The sequence below is a fragment of the Oryzias latipes genome, chromosome 9 (assembly GCF_002234675.1).
Source record: "Oryzias latipes chromosome 9, ASM223467v1".
NCBI lineage: Eukaryota > Metazoa > Chordata > Actinopteri > Beloniformes > Adrianichthyidae > Oryzias > Oryzias latipes.
In genome coordinates, this window is record NC_019867.2 from 26,365,260 (window position 1) to 26,382,786 (window position 17,527).

Genomic DNA, 17,527 nt, shown 5'->3' on the forward strand with positions numbered 1-17,527 from the left:
AATGTCTAGATGCATTTATCTGACAGACACCATCACCTGAAAGACACACCTGTGCTCCCTTTAAATTGCACCTGCACCTCTCTATGACCCTCCACAGTCCATGACAACCCCAAAACCCTGCAGCACCCGTACAGGTCAACCCCCGTACAGATGCATTTGACTAAGGCAGTGGTGTCAAACTCATTTTCACCGAGGGCCTCGTCAGCATAGTGGTTGTCCTCAAAGGGCCAGATATAACTTATACATGTAACTAAATATAATAAAAAATGAATGTAACTACTCCTTAATGTTAAATAACTCATTATTTATTTATTATAACTTTTTAAAGTGACAATTACAGCTGCATAGAAAACATATGTTTGCTTGTTACTCTAACATAAATCCTTTTACATTTGATTCTGACAGGTTAGGTTATATGGACAGTGTTTAAGTTCTAATGTACAGTTGCCCAATCCGATATTTCAAGTTAGATTCCCCCCTAGATATGAATAAATACACACCAGTTTTTATTTTAAGAGATTACAAACTTTAATGCTTTCGAGGGCTACATACAGTGACATGGTGGGCAACATTTGGCCCGCGGGCCTTGACTTTGACACATGTGGACTAGGGCATTAGAAATATTGTGGAGAGGAAACATCTAACATGAACCACTAAATCTCTCCGATGTATTCATCCTGATCTTCTCAATTAAGGACAACAAAGGTCCATCAAAAACACTTTCATAGATGTTTTGCACTTTTTTCACATTCAACTAGAATTTGAATAGATATGGACTTCACTGTAGAAAGCAATACTTTGTGAATGAATCAGCCACTCACAATAAATGTTACTCAGTCGGTGCAAAAGATGTGTGGCGGCAATAACAGCTGGTTAATTAAAACTGGTGATTAAATTATTGAAGGGGAAATAAAAAAGGTGGCAGAGCAGCATTGTGACAGCATGCAGCTATGATTAATATAACAACATGCATTGTAAAACACAAATGCTAAAACACTCAAGCATGCAATGCTTCTCATAAAGACTAATGTGATGACATATCAGAAAAATGAAATTAGGTCCAGAGAACTGTTTGCTACAACACTGTGTTTTCATTGTTTTGCATTAGCTGCAGCACAGTACAAAAGCACTTCTTATGTATGAAACTGGAAGAAAAATTGTAGCTCAAATGAAAAACAGAGAATCAATAGCTAGTTTAGAATAACAGGAAAACTAAATTTATTGCTAAGATTCTTAAAGTTGAACTATTTTCCAAAGTTTTGAGGTCAAAAGTAAAGCCCAAAAACTGGGTACTAAGTAAAGTAAAGCAGATTCCCCACAAGCCTACAAATGTTTATAGATTTGTTATTGTGTAATGATCATCTAATGTTGTGCTTGTAGGCCAGAACATGGAAATATGCAATTTGTATACCTTCATGTACCTGACATTTGAAAAAGAATCTCATCTAGTGCAAAATATTGCAACAGAATTAGGTTTGACTGAAATGGCAAACAGATGCATGTTAGTTCTGCTTAAATAAGATTGTTTCTAAGCTCACAGAAGACAGAAAAAGATACAGATTATTGCAATCTTTGTTTGATGAAAACTTCAAACAGTATTAAAGTTGTAAATCACCACTATCAATTCTATGGGAACTAGATTTTTTAGGATTAAATGCATTTTGCTTGCAGGCAGAAACAAGAATTGGTCCCAAAAGTCAGAGAGCTCAAGAGATGATGTCGACCAGTCCGCTGCCGTTACTTATGTAGAAATCAATAGTCCAGGCCTGCAGGGTGTCTTGGATTTATCTTCCTGACATCATCTGTTTTTGTCCAAAGTGAGTTCCTGAACAACAGAGAGAGTCTGATTTACCACAGAAAGGTTTATTTTAAGTTTTTAGTGCTATTCTTTTAGCTTGAGTATGGGGTATTTACTAAACAGAAGCACAATTAACATTTTATTGATAAACTAGGAGTTTTATGTACAGAAGTACTTATAGACAAAGTGTATACTGTATTTTCTGTTATAGGTGAAAAAGAGGTCTGTGTTGTTGCTGAAGTTTACTGGGTGTCAGAGTAATTGATAGTTGTTCAGGTCGTTTTGGCTGAGATGTGCTGCTTCTGTTCTGAGCCATTTGCCACAGATGGCATCCTTAATGGTTGTGTGTCACTGACATTTGGAAACAAGAAGAAACAGAGCTGTGCAGAGTCTGAACACCACATCACAGGTTGCAATCGGAGTCATTTTAAAGTAGAGTGGGAAAGGAAAAACTCTGAAGTTCCCTCCACACAAAGAAAATTGTTTTGGTTTTTTTAAGGCACAATTCTGCCCCAAAGGTCATACTGTCTTATAATTGTTCCTCCACTGCAATGATCAAATTCTGCAGTGTTTATATGCTGTCTCATAAAATATGTTATTTTTGCAACAAGACATGGGCAAAAATAAACAAAAGGCTACCGAAGTGAAGCTGGTCTCAATCATACTTTTGTAAAGATGTGTTTCATCAAGGATCCCAAAAATGTAAAGTTTCCTTTTTGAGTTACAAAGCAAAAAAAAAAAAAAAACTGCAGTGAAAACTGACAACATTTCCAGTTTGGTATCAAGCTCTGTTTCTGTCACTGCCTGAGGGCTTAAACATTTCACTAGGCCAAAACAGGTTTTTGGAGAGAGGGAAATCAATGCAGAAAAAAACAGAGCCTACAGGTGGATGTCAGAATGTGAATGCAGCACATGAAGCAACAAAGGTAAAACATTGCAGTAGCAGAGGATCTATTGCAGCGGTGCAAGATTTTAACTTTGAATCAGAATTTCAGAACCGGCATCATGTTTGACTAAACGTATTTCACTCAAGGGCTTTCCAATGTTCCCCTTGGCTTTTAAAAATAAAAAAAAAAATAAAAAATCTCCCACCCTTGACTTTAATGTGCAAATTATGTTCCAAGACTGCAGCAGTAAAAGGAACCAATTCCTTGTGTGTCTTAATCCTCGGTTTTTACTCAAACATCACTTCAAAAATGAGATTTGTGTGACAACCTGCTGTTTCCACAGTGCTGCTTTAAGCAGCGGCGGAGATTGCAATAACACAGGGTAAATTCCACGCGGCCCAACAATCCATGAGCTCAGATAATACAAGTATTAAAATGCAGGCTCTTATCAGTCAACAGAAAGCTTTTAGCAAACATAATGAAATGTTGTAGTGAGAGCCCAAAGTCGGACTCAAAGCTGTGAAGTGCATACAAATGACATGATCACACAAGGAGCAAAACAAGCTGCAGTAAACAAGACTGCAAGCTGAGCTCTCAACATGGGTGCTTCCCCCCAACATCTCAGGATGAAAAACAATCAAAAACACCAAAAACGGGTTTGCTGCAATTTTTTTTTACACTGTTACCACCTTGACCTTTACTTATTATTCTTACAACTGCAGATTTGTAATGAGATTAAAAGTGAGCAGCTGTAACCGGTAATACCAGCCGGTTGCAGTCGGCCTGAGGAAACAGTACCGGCTGATTAAAACTCAAAACTAGCAAGAAAAACAAGAGCCAGATGCATGAAACCCTTTGTGTTTTACACTCCATGCACAAAAGCTGTGCATACAGTACAGATTATTCTTGCAAGATTTTAGGAGTCTAATGCATGCAAGGTTTTCTTAATGTGCTTTTCTGATCAATTAAATCAGAATCTATAGCTTTTTTTCTTGCTGTTTAGGGTCTTCTGGAAACAACAGATGAAACCCATCAGATGGATCTATGCAACCTCCAGAAGACATGCAGCAGTATATGTTAAAGTCCCATCAGTTGTCACACAGCTGGTTGTGTGAAATTAGCTCTCCTCGTATTGTCAGCAGCAGACACAGGCGTGCTCAGGAACCATTTGGTGCTTTAACCCTCAAATCCAACCCACTAATGCCAAGGGTGAAGCAGGGAGGCAATTGGTCACATAATTAGCCTTTGGGACAAATGTAGATTTGAACCCACAACCCCCACCCTACTAGTCTATTGCACAATTTAACACAGTTTATTTTTGAAGTGCCACTTCACAAGCAAGGTTATCTCAAGGGGCTTCAGAAAAGATGAAAAACATCAAATCGAACTAAATAAATATGGATTGTGAAATTTAAATGATCTATGTCCAGTTCATTCCACTATGGTCAGATTGTCTTTAATAATTGCCCACATAATGGCCCAAAGATTACATCATTCATTCATCTAATCTAATCAAAGGGCATTCAGTGTAAACCTCGTAAGTGCAACAAAAGGCAAAAGTGGTGAAGAAAACTTCCTCTGAATGAAAGAAATGGACGAAACCTCCAGCAAAACCAGACGGGGGCTGTGGGTGGAGGTGTGGGGGGTTGTAGCAGGGGGGCACAGGAGCACGGAGAATGCAAGCTCCAACCCAGCCAGAAAAATAGCCCTCCCACCACGCCAGGGGGCCCAGCTCAGGGCCCAATCCATCGGAGAGCCCCTCAGCTCCAGAAAAGCAGCCTACCACCACTCAGGAGTCCTGAGCATCCCAACTAGATCCATGTACACTTCATTTTCCCTGTTTGAGCATCTGGTTCAAAACGGTACGGCTGGATGGGGACATTTTTGTTGCACAGCTAATGTTAGGTTGTGTGGTTGAGGGGCTGTAAGCTAGCAGGAGAGTGTGCAAACAACACTCAGTTATGGGGGGTGGGGGGTACTGATGAACCACTGCCGCTCTGCAGAAACTATGTCCTAGAAAATGACAGGTTTTATGTTCATGCCTAAAAACAGCATTTGTGAATGTGTCATAAGATGATTGGAATGGGACTTTAACAACCTCAAAACTCCTAGATGACGTTACAAAAAAGTACTACTGATGAGGTACAACTGATGCCTGCAGCAATTACAGTTAACTTGGCACCACTGGAAAGCTTTGTCAGTAAAATAATAACAAACAAAAAAACTACAGTATTTTGCTTTTAACTAGCAGTCCATACAGAGAAGCTAAAGTTGGCAAAACCTGATGCTTTGTAGCAAATTTAATTAAAAGTATATGCAGCTTTGTCAGAAAACCTTTTGATTTTCTGGAGATGTTTTAGAATGGCATAAGATATGTAGCATTCTAGCCTTGAAGTAACTATTGCATTAACTAATGTCTCTTTGTCACTCCAACACAGGATGTTGTTGATTTAGAAATATTGTGAAGATGAAAGATGGGAGTTCTAGAAAATGTATCAATGTGAGAAAAAATGTTAAGCGCTCTTCAAAAATGACTCCAAGGTTATTGAAGGAGACTAAATCAATGCCATCCAGTTTGATTCCCTTACTTTTTAGTTGTATCTGAAGTGCCCAGGTTCAAGAACAGCAACCACTGTGTTTACTAAAAGAACATTAGCATTCATCCAAGCCTTTAAATCTGCTTGACGTTTTATAAACTGGGTGACATATTAAGGCTCAATAGATTAGTATAGCTGTGCATCATTGTTCATGTCCATATGGGAAATCTAAAACATGCTTGAAAGATTAAGCTGGTCTAGCAATGCCTCTGTGTCTTCCTGGAAAATCTAAAAGACAGGCAGGGAAGCGGGAAGTCTGCATCTTTACTTGGACCGCATTTTGTAACCCATTCTCAGACAACAAGATATTAGTGGAGGAATGTAATATTTACGGGAGCAGTAGAGATATATAATTAATCACTCTGCAAAAAAACCCATCACAACATTGGGATGCTTCTGTTCTTATTCCTCTAGTCAAGGAGGACAAAAGAATAGTTTGTATTTGTCCCACAAGGACATGGGAAACTACTTTACCAGCAACAACTGTCAACTGTTTCACTTACAATGTGTGTTTTTTACTCATTCAGCACATATTTTTGTGCTGATGATTACAAAGTTAAGTGACTTGAGAAGATTAAGTGATAAAAATACACGAAAACACAATACAATAAAAAAAAACTGCAAAATGCCTATTTTGCCTATTTTTCTGCTTAACTTGGAAGAAAGCTTTGGAAACAATAAACACCTCTTCAACCTATTTCCAAAGGAACTGGAATGTAGTTTGTCATGTGCAGTTTAACTATCTAGCTTAGAGACACAAGAAAGACACACAAAGAAAATGTGTGTTTTCTTTCAAAAGGCATGACGATGGGGGAACATTTCACCAAGGTGTAAAACCGCAGTATTATTTTACTGCCATTCTTGTTCAGGTCTACAATCTTGTCCCTGGTGTCCTTTGACAGCTATTTGGTCTTGGTGGAGACCAAGAGTGTGCACAGGTGTCTTTTATGCAGATAACCAGTGACATTAATATGGGTAAACTAGTGGAGAATAAAAGAGCTTCCCTAAAGTAGAAGTAACACGTCCGTGAGGAAAAGATATGTTGCTTGTTTAAAAGAACTGGATCAGGGGTGTCAAACTCAATCGCACAAGGGGCCAAAATAAAACAAAAATCTTAAATTGGGGGATGAACAGATACAATACTCCTTTAAGACACTAAAACTGAATTTTTTAACTTTTAAAAAATAACTTTTTTTAAACAAAAATATGGATACAGGCAGGAATATTTTTCGAGAATAAATCAACTTAAACCCTAAATAACTTTGAATATTTTGCTCCTCATAAAAATATATTCCATCAAAATTATACAAGTTAGAAATAAAGTAAACGTTAAAAGAAAAAAACACTAAAACTTCTTTATTTGTATGTCATTTAATATTACAGTTGGGGGAAGCTCTGTTGTTGAGGAAAACATACATTCTTGCGATCATAGAGTTATCCGCTGTTAAAAAGGCTCGGACAGTCATAAAAGAGACATATCTGTCAGGAAATGCTACCGGCAGCATGATAGGCATCTAACAACCAGTGGTCAACAGAATTAAAAAATATTAAAAAAAACGATGCTCTTTGTTTTGTTTTTTACTAACCATGTTGCTCAACTGATACCAAATAAAAGAAAGTTTCTACCACAGATATGCTGATGCCAACAGGCCAGTGGTTTGAGTTCCATAAAAACATATTCTTTCCCAAACATTCCGTTGGCAGTGATCCATCCAAAGGTTCAGATGAGACTACTTTAAATGGCTCAGCATATTTTAGATCTCATGTTTGTCTTTTTATCCTTTTTTCTTCTTCAGGTTGGGGAGATGACAAGACTTATATCCACATTATCATTGAGAAAAGCCTGAATTGTTGCAGATCCCAGGATTGGACTGCCCCTTAGCTTCTACAGCTCCCTGACAGAGCCTCCACAGCTGAGGCTAGTCAGAGCTCAGGCAAGTGTGATGATTAGACTTTATAACATACAGGAAAGCTTCTCTGATTTATGAGCTACTTGAGCTTGCCAGCATAAGTGTACATAATGCTGCTGGTTTAAATGTTTAGTGTGACGCAGATGCTGATGCAGATAAAAACGAATTCGAGACGCTTTAAAATTTTATCAGTGCAAAATTCACCACCTCAATGTCTCTCATAAATGTTTCCTTTATATAAGGGTCCTAACTTTTGCAATAACAGTGGTGTATGCCTATTTTAGGTATCCTTTTAAAAGAATGAAAAGCTTTTAAACAAGGCCCTTCATCTTTCTCTAAAGGCACAGCAGCCCATCATTCCAATTTACAACCCCAGGCACACATTGCTCATGTATGATTTAGAAGCAGTTCAATGAAAGGGGAATGTTGTTGTCTGGAAAGAAAAGTATGGCTTACAAAGTCCTCAGAACTGATAGTGAAGGCAGGGCAGGTTGAGGACACAAAGTGAAAATATATACAGATATTAGGTTTCCAAAAACCATTTGACTAACCAGCTACATGTGTCCGTCTGCAGCAAGTCAGCATCTGAGTTTGTTAAAAATTTTCAAGCAAATTCATTATTTTTTTCTTCTCTTTCCTTTAAAAAAGGAAAATGGTTGATTTGAAGTCTAGACCCAATTCTCTTCAGATTGTAATCAGCAAAGAATTTAGTTCCAGGGGACACTGGTAAACTGATTAACTCTAAGAAAATTCCTCTTTACTTCTTTATTGGTTAAGACAATTTAATGTAAAAAATAGGAAAAGATAATAGCAAAAAAAATCATATCAATAATAACTGGTAATGGTCAATGGGAAGAAAAATATGACTGTGAAGGAAATTGTTTTATTATTATCATTGCTTAAATGTATTTGGTGAAATGTATGTTTAAATGTTAACTCAGATTCACCTTTTTACCTCTTCTAAAAACAGTTGTGTGTTTGTTCATCTGCTTCTCATCCCCAGCTAAGAGGGCGTTTTACGACACACTGTCCTCAGCTGATAAGGGATACTGTTTGAACTTAGAATCCAACCAAAAGGGTCATTTGACGACACCCCCTAATGAACTTTTTCTCTTTGTCTTGAAAATGTTACCTCCTTCTTGTGTTCTTAATAAAAGCAGCACGAGGAGAGGCAGACCTTTGAGAAGAGAAGCGTGGTAGACGTTTTCTGTCACTCTTGCTCCTCTCCCTCGTGCATGAGAAACTTGATTCTTGTTGTGGTTTGTTGTTTATAATTGTGTTTTTCTTTAATGTCTAGATGCATTTATCTGACAATGACAGATCTTATTAAAAATGGGAACAACAAGACCATTGACTGTTTATGAGAATTGCACTGAGTAAATTAGATGTAACCCAGATAAAATGACTTACTCTCGTTCCAAAAAAAAAAAAAAGTCGATTCAGTCGCCATTTTTTTCTCGATACAGACACCGCCATGTTGGAGCAAGACTACATCAGCAGTGATGGGTTGGAGTCAGTCTGAATCGATGTTTCTATGGCAATCACTTTTGCCAATCAGGAGCGAGCTCGTTGGAAGACCACACCCCTACCACTTGAACGCGGGCTCGAGAGAATCTGTCAGTCAAACGTCATGAACATTAGGTGTTAGGGGCTAGAGCCACTACATGACTTTGAGGCATATGATTGGCCAGTTTATAACTTAAATGGCTTGCAATAAATAAATAAAAAAAATAGGATAAGCAAGTACATGTTTATAAAAAAAAAGGTTGTGGAGCGAGAATGGTTATTTTGACAAATAAAATGACTGAGTAGTAGCTGTTTTTTTCTCAATAAAAGTCTATGGGATTTTGGCTTCTTGGAGCTGACAGGTACTTCCTGTTTGGAGCGTGGAGCGGGGTGTATAGTTAGTGGAAAAGACCAAAGGGAATTATTTAGAAGGACACGGATGTGATTCAATATTCAATACAGAGATGTCCCTGGAGACATTTAAATAACAGACGGTCTTTGACCCATCATAACTCTGTGACAGTGATCAACATGAATCAGCTGAGTTTGATTTGGAGAAAAGTGGCTTTTCACATTGGCTGCATATTAACTATTTATTTATTTACTTACTATTTAACGTAATGTGTTGCAGAATGAGGCAAAGTCGCTTTTCTCTGCATAAGAATGTGTTGAGATAAATTTACGACGTAAGCATTTGAATACTGTAAAGCAGTGGTGTCAAACTCATTTTCACCAAAGGCCACATCAGCATAGTGGTTGACCTCAAAAGGCCAGATATAACTTATACATGTAAATAAATGTTAAAGAAAAATAAACGTAACTACTCCTTATTGTTAAATAACTCATTTATTTATTATAACTTTTTAAAGTGACAATTACAGTTGCATAGAAAACATATGTTTGCTTGTTACTCTAGCATAAATCCTTATACATTTGATTCTGTCAGGTTAGGTTATATGGACAGGGTTTAAGTCCTAATGTATAGTTGCCCAATCCAATATTTCAAGTCTGATTCCCCCTAGATATGAATAAATACACATCAATTTTTTTTTTATTCTAAGAAATTAAAAACGTATATGCTCTCGCGGGTCTTTGAGTTTGACACATGTGCTGTAAAGTGTGGTATATCAACACAAATTTGCTTTTCTGCACTTCAGAATCTGCTGAAATTATGTCAATTGTGTTTAATGGTTGAAGAGTTACCGAAGTTGAAAGAAAATACAGGTATTGTAAATACGCCAACGCTTTTAACATGGCTAATGTTCCTAATCTGGCTAATGTGTAGCATGGTAAAAAGAAACATGTAGAATTATTGTGAAGACAGTTAATAAAGTCTGACTGACTGACTGAATTACTACCTCTTTTGTTTCGCTTAATGCGCACCTTCTTGTTCAGTGCGCCTTACATACAATATTAGGACGGAAATAGACCTTTCATTGACGGTGCACCTTAAAAGCCGATCCACCCTATAGTGTGGAAAATAAGGTACCTCTTTTATGGTATTTATATATATTTCAGTCAGACAACTCTTGCAGAAGAACATTTATTTCACAACATCTTTAGGATGACATTCACAATTTGATTCACAACTTCGTTTTGGCATAAGGCTCCGTTCAATTCCTTGAGACAATTATTTTTCCATACACTTTCGGGTAACAACCCCCGTAACGGAGCCCACAGGTGGAAGCCGGGGAGGAGGGAGGGGCAAAGAATGAGCGCTGAAGGTAAGAGAGAATGAACAATTGTACACCTGACTTAAATAGGACGCTAAGCAGGTGGGTTAATTAACAGACCCGCCCTAGGGGAGTAAACTGCAATTCTGCCGAGTGTCTGCCCGAAATGCGACGAGTCGCTTATTTCAGTCAGACAACTCTTGCAGAAGAACATTTATTTCACAACATCTTTAGGATGACATTCACAATTTGATTCACAACTTCGTTTTGGCATAAGGCTCCGTTCAATTCCTTGAGACAATTATTTTTCCATACACTTTCGGGTAACAACCCCCAACACCAAGATCATCCAGAAGAAGAAGAAAATGTAAATGTATAATGTATAATCAGTGTGTAAATAAGATGAGGTGTGTTTTCGGCAGCATTCCATTTTCACTTCATTTCATTTCATTTCATTTCATTTTCCAGTATGACTGCTATGTGTTTACCCGGCACCATTGACCGTTTGGCCGCTCCCTTCGAGAACCACTCTACGAAGGGAACATGCTATCTAGTGTATCTGCTATGTGTTTACCCGGCACCATTAACCGTTTGGCCGCTCCCTTCGAGAACCACTCTACGAAGGGAACATACTATCTAGTGTATCTGCTATGTGTTTACCCGGCACCATTGACCGTTTGGCCGCTCCCTTCGAGAACCACTCTACGAAGGGAACATGCTATCTAGTGTATCTGCTATGTGTTTACCCGGCACCATTGACCGTTTGGCCGCTCCCTTCGAGAACCACTCTACGAAGGGAACATGCTATCTAGTGTATCTGCTATGTGTTTACCCGGCACCATTGACCGTTTGGCCGCTCCCTTCGAGAACCACTCTACGAAGGGAACATTCTATCTAGTGTATCTGCTATGTGTTTACCCGGCACCATTGACCGTTTGGCCGCTCCCTTCGAGAACCACTCTACGAAGGGAACATGCTATCTAGTGTATCTGCTATGTGTTTACCCGGCACCATTGACCGTTTGGCCGCTCCCTTCGAGAACCACTCTACGAAGGGAACATGCTATCTAGTGTATCTGCTATGTGTTTACCCGGCACCATTGACCGTTGGGCCGCTCCCGTTCACCAGGGGAGCATACTATCTGAAGAGAGAGAGAGAAAAAGAAGACTGGAGGGGAGCCAACAAGATTACACAACCTGATTCAATTTAAACACCATGCATTTTATACTCATCATTCGCGGCTTCTACTTGAGGGAGGACTTCTCTTAAGATAATTATTTTCCTTACGCTTTAGGGTAACAAAAACCCCCAACGCCAAGATCATCCAGAAGAGAAAATGTGAATGTATAATCAGTGTGTAAATAAGATGAGGTGTGTTTTCGGCTGCATTCCATTTTCACTTCACTTCATTTCATTTTCCAGTATGACTGCTATGTGTTTACCCGGTACCATTGACCGTTGGGCCGCTTCCTTCGAGAACCACTCTACGAAGGGAACATGCTATCTAGTGTATCTGCTATGTGTTTACCCGGCACCATTGACCGTTTGGCCGATCCCTTCGAGAACCACTCTACGAAGGGAACATGCTATCTAGTGTATCTGCTATGTGTTTACCCGGCACCATTGACCGTTTGGGTCGCTCCCTTCGAGAACCACTCTACGAAGGGAACATGCTATCTAGTGTATCTGCTATGTGTTTACCCGGCACCATTGACCGTTTGGCCGCTCCCGTTCGAGAACCACTCTACGAAGGGAACATGCTATCTAGTGTACCTGCTATGTGTTTACCCGGCACCATTGACCGTTTGGCCGCTCCCTTCGAGAACCACTCTACGAAGGGAACATGCTATCTAGTGTATCTGCTATGTGTTTACCCCGGCACCATTGACCGTTGGGCCGCTCCCGTTCGAGAACCACTCTACGAAGGGAACATGCTATCTAGTGTATCTGCTATGTGTTTACCCCGGCACCATTGACCGTTGGGCCGCTCCCATTCACCAGGGGAGCATACTACCTCAAAGAGAGAGGGAAAGAAATGAAATGGGAGCCGACATAAGAAGTACTCCTACCTGATCTTAGAACGTAAAGCCCACGTCCGCAAAACGCTGGCGGAACTATAATTCTAGCCGCCATGGACGACCCTAGGATGACACAAACTTACATCCAATACAATGCTCCCGATGACATCCTATGCCATGAATGAAATAACCCCATATTTGAAGCTTCCATCACATACTATGACGGGGTTAACGGCCATAAACATTTCATCTGGCATAATATTCACACAAGCTTAGTAAAATCCATTATTCTAAGCTGCCATCACACTATGACGGGCTCGACGCCATTATATACACATCATGCATGCTACTAACGCAGGCTTAATAACTGCCATTATTACGAACTCCAACGACAATACCACAACGAGCTTAACGGCCACAAAGTTTTCTCCCATTTGGCATACCAATTAAAATGACTGAATTGATACAACTTAGAGCAACCTAAATTTTGAGGCTTCCACCTGACAAATAATTTTCTTTCAACATTTATAATCCAAGAATTTCACACTCATTCTGCAGCTGACATAGATTGATTCAAGCCAGAAGTGTCCTTGGAACGCAGAGGAGGTCCACCACCCCTTCACTTTCAGTGCAGCAATAGGTACGTTGAGCAGTCATCGTTGCAGCACCAGATCAGGGAATGCATGGGTGACATCATTTCCTGGAAACGGAGAAGCTGATCGGGGCGTGAGGGTTCGCAGGCTCAGGATGCGATGCATAGATAAAAAACAAAGCAGTATTAGTCTTGACAAGAATATATAAACAACCCAGAAACTGATCAGTTTCAAAATGATTGAGATAAATTAAATAACAGTGCTTTTTAAAAACAAATCTGAGAAAGTGAAATTTAGTAGATAGTTAAGGTAAAGACCCATTGTGGATTTATCGCACCCTAGAAACCACCATAATTACAAATTCCAACAGTGAAATAATAGTGAAATATATGACCTGCACGGAATCTTAACACCAATTTTTTGTTTTATATATTCCAATGATAAAGTAACCTTTGACAGTTTCAGAGGGACGCACCTTCAGGAGGCCATCGAGGAGTAGGAGTAGTAGATGGGAAGAGTAGCCAAGGAGATTTGTAGATGAGGAAGGTCAACATCCCACGTAGCAGAGGATTACAGCTCGGCTGGATTTGATGCCTTGTATATGATATTAATGGTTCTCAAATTTTTTATTTAGCCAAGGGCGACTGAATACTGCAAAAGAGAACTTGAGAGCCATGAGGGATCATGGTTTTGATATTATTTTTGCTAGACTGAACCTTAAGCATTCAGAGGCGGAGTATAACAAGCCTCCAAATGGGGATGCATCTAGCAGAGTGCCATCTGCTTAGAAAAGTCAGACCGAAGACTGACTTGTGGACACAAGATTTAACTCTTGAACTAAGCTTGAGAGCGCAAGTGATATATTTCCTATGGTCAGGGTAGAAGTTGCTCAAAGTGTTAATTAACCAAGTCAACCGATGACACAATACTATCATTCAATATTGAAACAGCCTTAATATAATCTCCAAGGATGAAATAACCGGACGACCCCTTAAGAACCATCAGAGCTGTAGATTCTGGCGGCCGGTCAAACACAAACCACTCTTCTTAAATCCTTTTCCCCCAAACCAGAAGGCGCAGACACAGGAGAACAAGTGGAGGAAGCCTGAAGACACAACATTCATCACAAAACCACTCCAGGCATAGAGAGGGAAAGATCAAACGCAAAACACGAAAATCCAGAACAGGAACACGCGGCCCAGGATCGAACTACCCCCAGCCGAGAAAACAAGGCCGCGACGAGACCGACACACTCACTAATGCGGCCGACGCAAGTCCCTGAGGACAGGGCAGGACCCACTGGGGTACACAGAGCAGGGAAAAACAGGCGGAGCAGAACGTGCGGGGCAATGAATGAGGATCGCTGAGTGAATAAAATGAGCCATAGACGCTGCATAAGAGAGACCAATCATAAGGGAAAATGTCCATAGCGCAGAGACGGGTCCAAGAGACACTGATTCACATTCCAACTAACCAGCAGCTACAACAACGAAGAAAACAAACAGAAGAACCGCCATAATAATAAAGCCAGCATCAAATTAAAGACAATCAAGATGTACACATAGCTCCCAAAGAACAAAACAGCAATAGAAAATAAATGCTAAAAGCCACGATAAATTCAGCCAGCATGAGAAACCTGTCCAAACGAGGACTGCCAGCCTTCACAACCACAGAAAGGACCCCACAACCCCTGAAAAAAAAAAATAAATAAAACAACCGGATGACGCAGAACTACGCAGCAGAAAAAGAATCAGAAGTGCATCATAAAGGACCCGAAAAAAACTACAACTCCCAGGGTCCTTAGGGGCGTGACGTCACCGAAGTAAACAGGAAGCGAGACGCAGCCATAGAAAACTACATGGGAAAAGTACCGCACGACGCTCACCGTGGATAATTGGGGTGACCACGGCAGACGAGAAGACCCGACTACTCCTGATCGGGGGGCACGGACATCCCGAACATTGCGGAAAGCACACCCCCTGCAGATGCACGCGACCGCGGCGAAACGAACGCGCTGTGCGCCGTCAGCCGCCCGCGGATCGGCAGCCGCCCGCGGAGCGGAGGAGAAATTAAGGAGAGCAGACGCGGCGAAACCAAAACCCCACATCAGAAAGATGGGGATCATCCTTCCCAAGGACGGGGGAACATGGCAAGACGCCAAAAGAGAAGGAGACCCGCGGGCTCGGAGACCGGCGAAGAATGAGCGCTGAAGGTAAGAGAGAATGAACAATTGTACACCTGACTTAAATAGGACGCTAAGCAGGTGGGTTAATTAACAGACCCGCCCTAGGGGAGTAAACTGCAATTCTGCCGAGTGTCTGCCCGAAATGCGACGAGTCGCTTATTACTATTTCTTTATGAAAGTAACTTAATAAACAAACAAACAGAATAAGTTGTTAAAGCAAGTGACTGCAAAAACCTCTCAGCACTGTTTCTCTCGAATACCTTTAAGTAGATTAACTTCTTGGGCTCCTGCAATGTTTCTTGCTAATCCTCACATGACATTTCCGCAGAGTATGTGACATTTTACCATTGACTGTAAAAACAATGGATAGCTCAACCCCTCCCTTCTCGTGTTCCTAAATAGGCGCTGCCATGTTGAAACAGTGATTGGTCCAAGTCGCTCTGAGTCATCGTATCTATGGCTACTACTGTCACCATTGCCATAGATACAATGACTAAGGGCGACTTGGACCAATCACTATTGACTGGTTTCAACATGCAGCGCCCATATCAGGAAGCAAAGGTGTGGGATTTTGCCGACCCTGGGAGTATTTCGGGCAGGCAACTCAAGCAGTGCGGTTAGGTGGTTACTCCTCCCTGCAGGCAGTTCAGTCTAATCAACTCACCTGTTCAGCGTCCTACTTAAGTTCCAGGTCCTCTTTTACCATTTCCGTAAACTCTGCGTTAATCACCACACCCTCCTCCCCGGCTTCCACCTGTGAGCTCTGTTAGGGGTAGTTTAATACCCAAAGTTTTCTATGGGTTCTTTGTTTTATGTATCTGAACGGAGCCTTATACCAAACTAAAAGAAATATGGAATAAATCTTCTTTACTGCATGAGTTGTCTGACTGAAGTAAGGCATTTTCTATAGGTGATATCACACCTCGATTCGTCCATTGTTTTTACTGTCTATGCATTTGACACCAATATCTCACACCACTATTCCACGCAAATATAGATAAAAAACAAATAAAAAAAACAAGCACTCAGTAATTTAGAAAAACAATTTGCTATTGGGTAAAACCTGAAGCTAATGACTCATTTCCTCACAGCAGAGACATATGTTTCTTTTATAATTACAGTCAAGGTTTCGTGCCAGTATTCCTTGTGTGGGGGGTAATGAGGTGGACTTCTCAATAGGCGGAGCGGAAAGGACAAAGGGGTGGGTTGGTTTAAACTCAATATTTTTTATTCTGTTTGTTAGTTTTTACCTGTAAAGTGCTTTCAGCTGTTTAAAGCATAAAAAGCCCTTTTTTTATATAAAGAAAGCTTGACTGGATTTCTAAACAATCAGAAGAATTTTCACCAGAGCCGATATCCAGTCAGAGCTTTAAAATGTAATGAAATCTGCTGTGAGGTTTGACTCCATTTGGCACTCCTACAACATATTTAAACGACAAATGCATGAGGCATCCTACCTCTTGTTCCACAATAATTTCTTTCTACAAAACAAATCACTTTGACTGCATAAACAATGCTTTAGATTTCTTTTTAAATGTAATTTACCTTTGGCTGTGATGGCAGGCTGCTCTCCCAGTAGTAATTTTAGCCTCTTGGCGTGTATTTTACCCTGGTAGTGTGACTGCGCCACCACTGCTGAGGTGAAGGACATGTTACACAATGTGCAGCATTTATTCTTGTCCACGTCACTCTCATCACTGCCCTGAAAGAAAAATACAAAAGAAAGAAGCAGATTTTGAATGGATGATGCATCAGTCCATCCACAGATTTAGTGGGTTTGTGAGAGCTTTTATAACGTGTTCCTTTCAAAAACGGCTCCATCTTCACCTCAACCACTTTAGAACCATTTAAAGGGCATCCATCAAGACTTGATGCAAATGAAGTTGATGTTGTGTCAAGGAGGTTCTGCGAGATTGACCCTCTATTTGTATATGTTGAATCAAAACACCATTATGCCTGGAGGACACATAAAGCCGTGTCCAATGACAAGGTTTGGGTTTTTTCTGCGTTTTGACAAAGATGAAAGAGGAAAAAGTGACTTGCAAGGCAGGCTGAGTTAATGTAGGGGTGCTAGTCATCCTTTTATTCTAATTTGATTTTGAATACCCCCTGTTATAAAGCTGAGTTTTCATGTCATATCAGTTTAACTGACTCACTTTAAAATGAAGGAAGATGATGGCCCGTTTACTTGCATGATACAATGACCTCTAACAAACAGTTCCTCTATACCAGCGGTCTGCAACCTGAGGCTCTGGAGCTATATGTGGCTCTTTGACCCTTCCTTTGTGGCTCTCTGGTCGAAGAATGATTTGAAAATGTTGAAAGGCAACACATTTTTTTTTGACTATGCGAGACATCCA

At 40.3% G+C, this 17,527-nt stretch overlaps 1 protein-coding gene across 1 annotated transcript in view; it reads right to left on the reverse strand.

Annotated features, from left to right (window-relative positions):
• zmat4 (zinc finger matrin-type 4) overlaps positions 1-17,527 on the reverse strand; it is a 173,865-nt gene that overhangs the window by 69,119 nt on the left and 87,219 nt on the right. Inside the window, exon 4 of the mRNA XM_011479572.3 lies at positions 16,713-16,869. Coding sequence (XP_011477874.2) covers positions 16,713-16,869 — 157 coding nt within the window. The remainder of the gene's footprint in view (positions 1-16,712; positions 16,870-17,527) is intronic.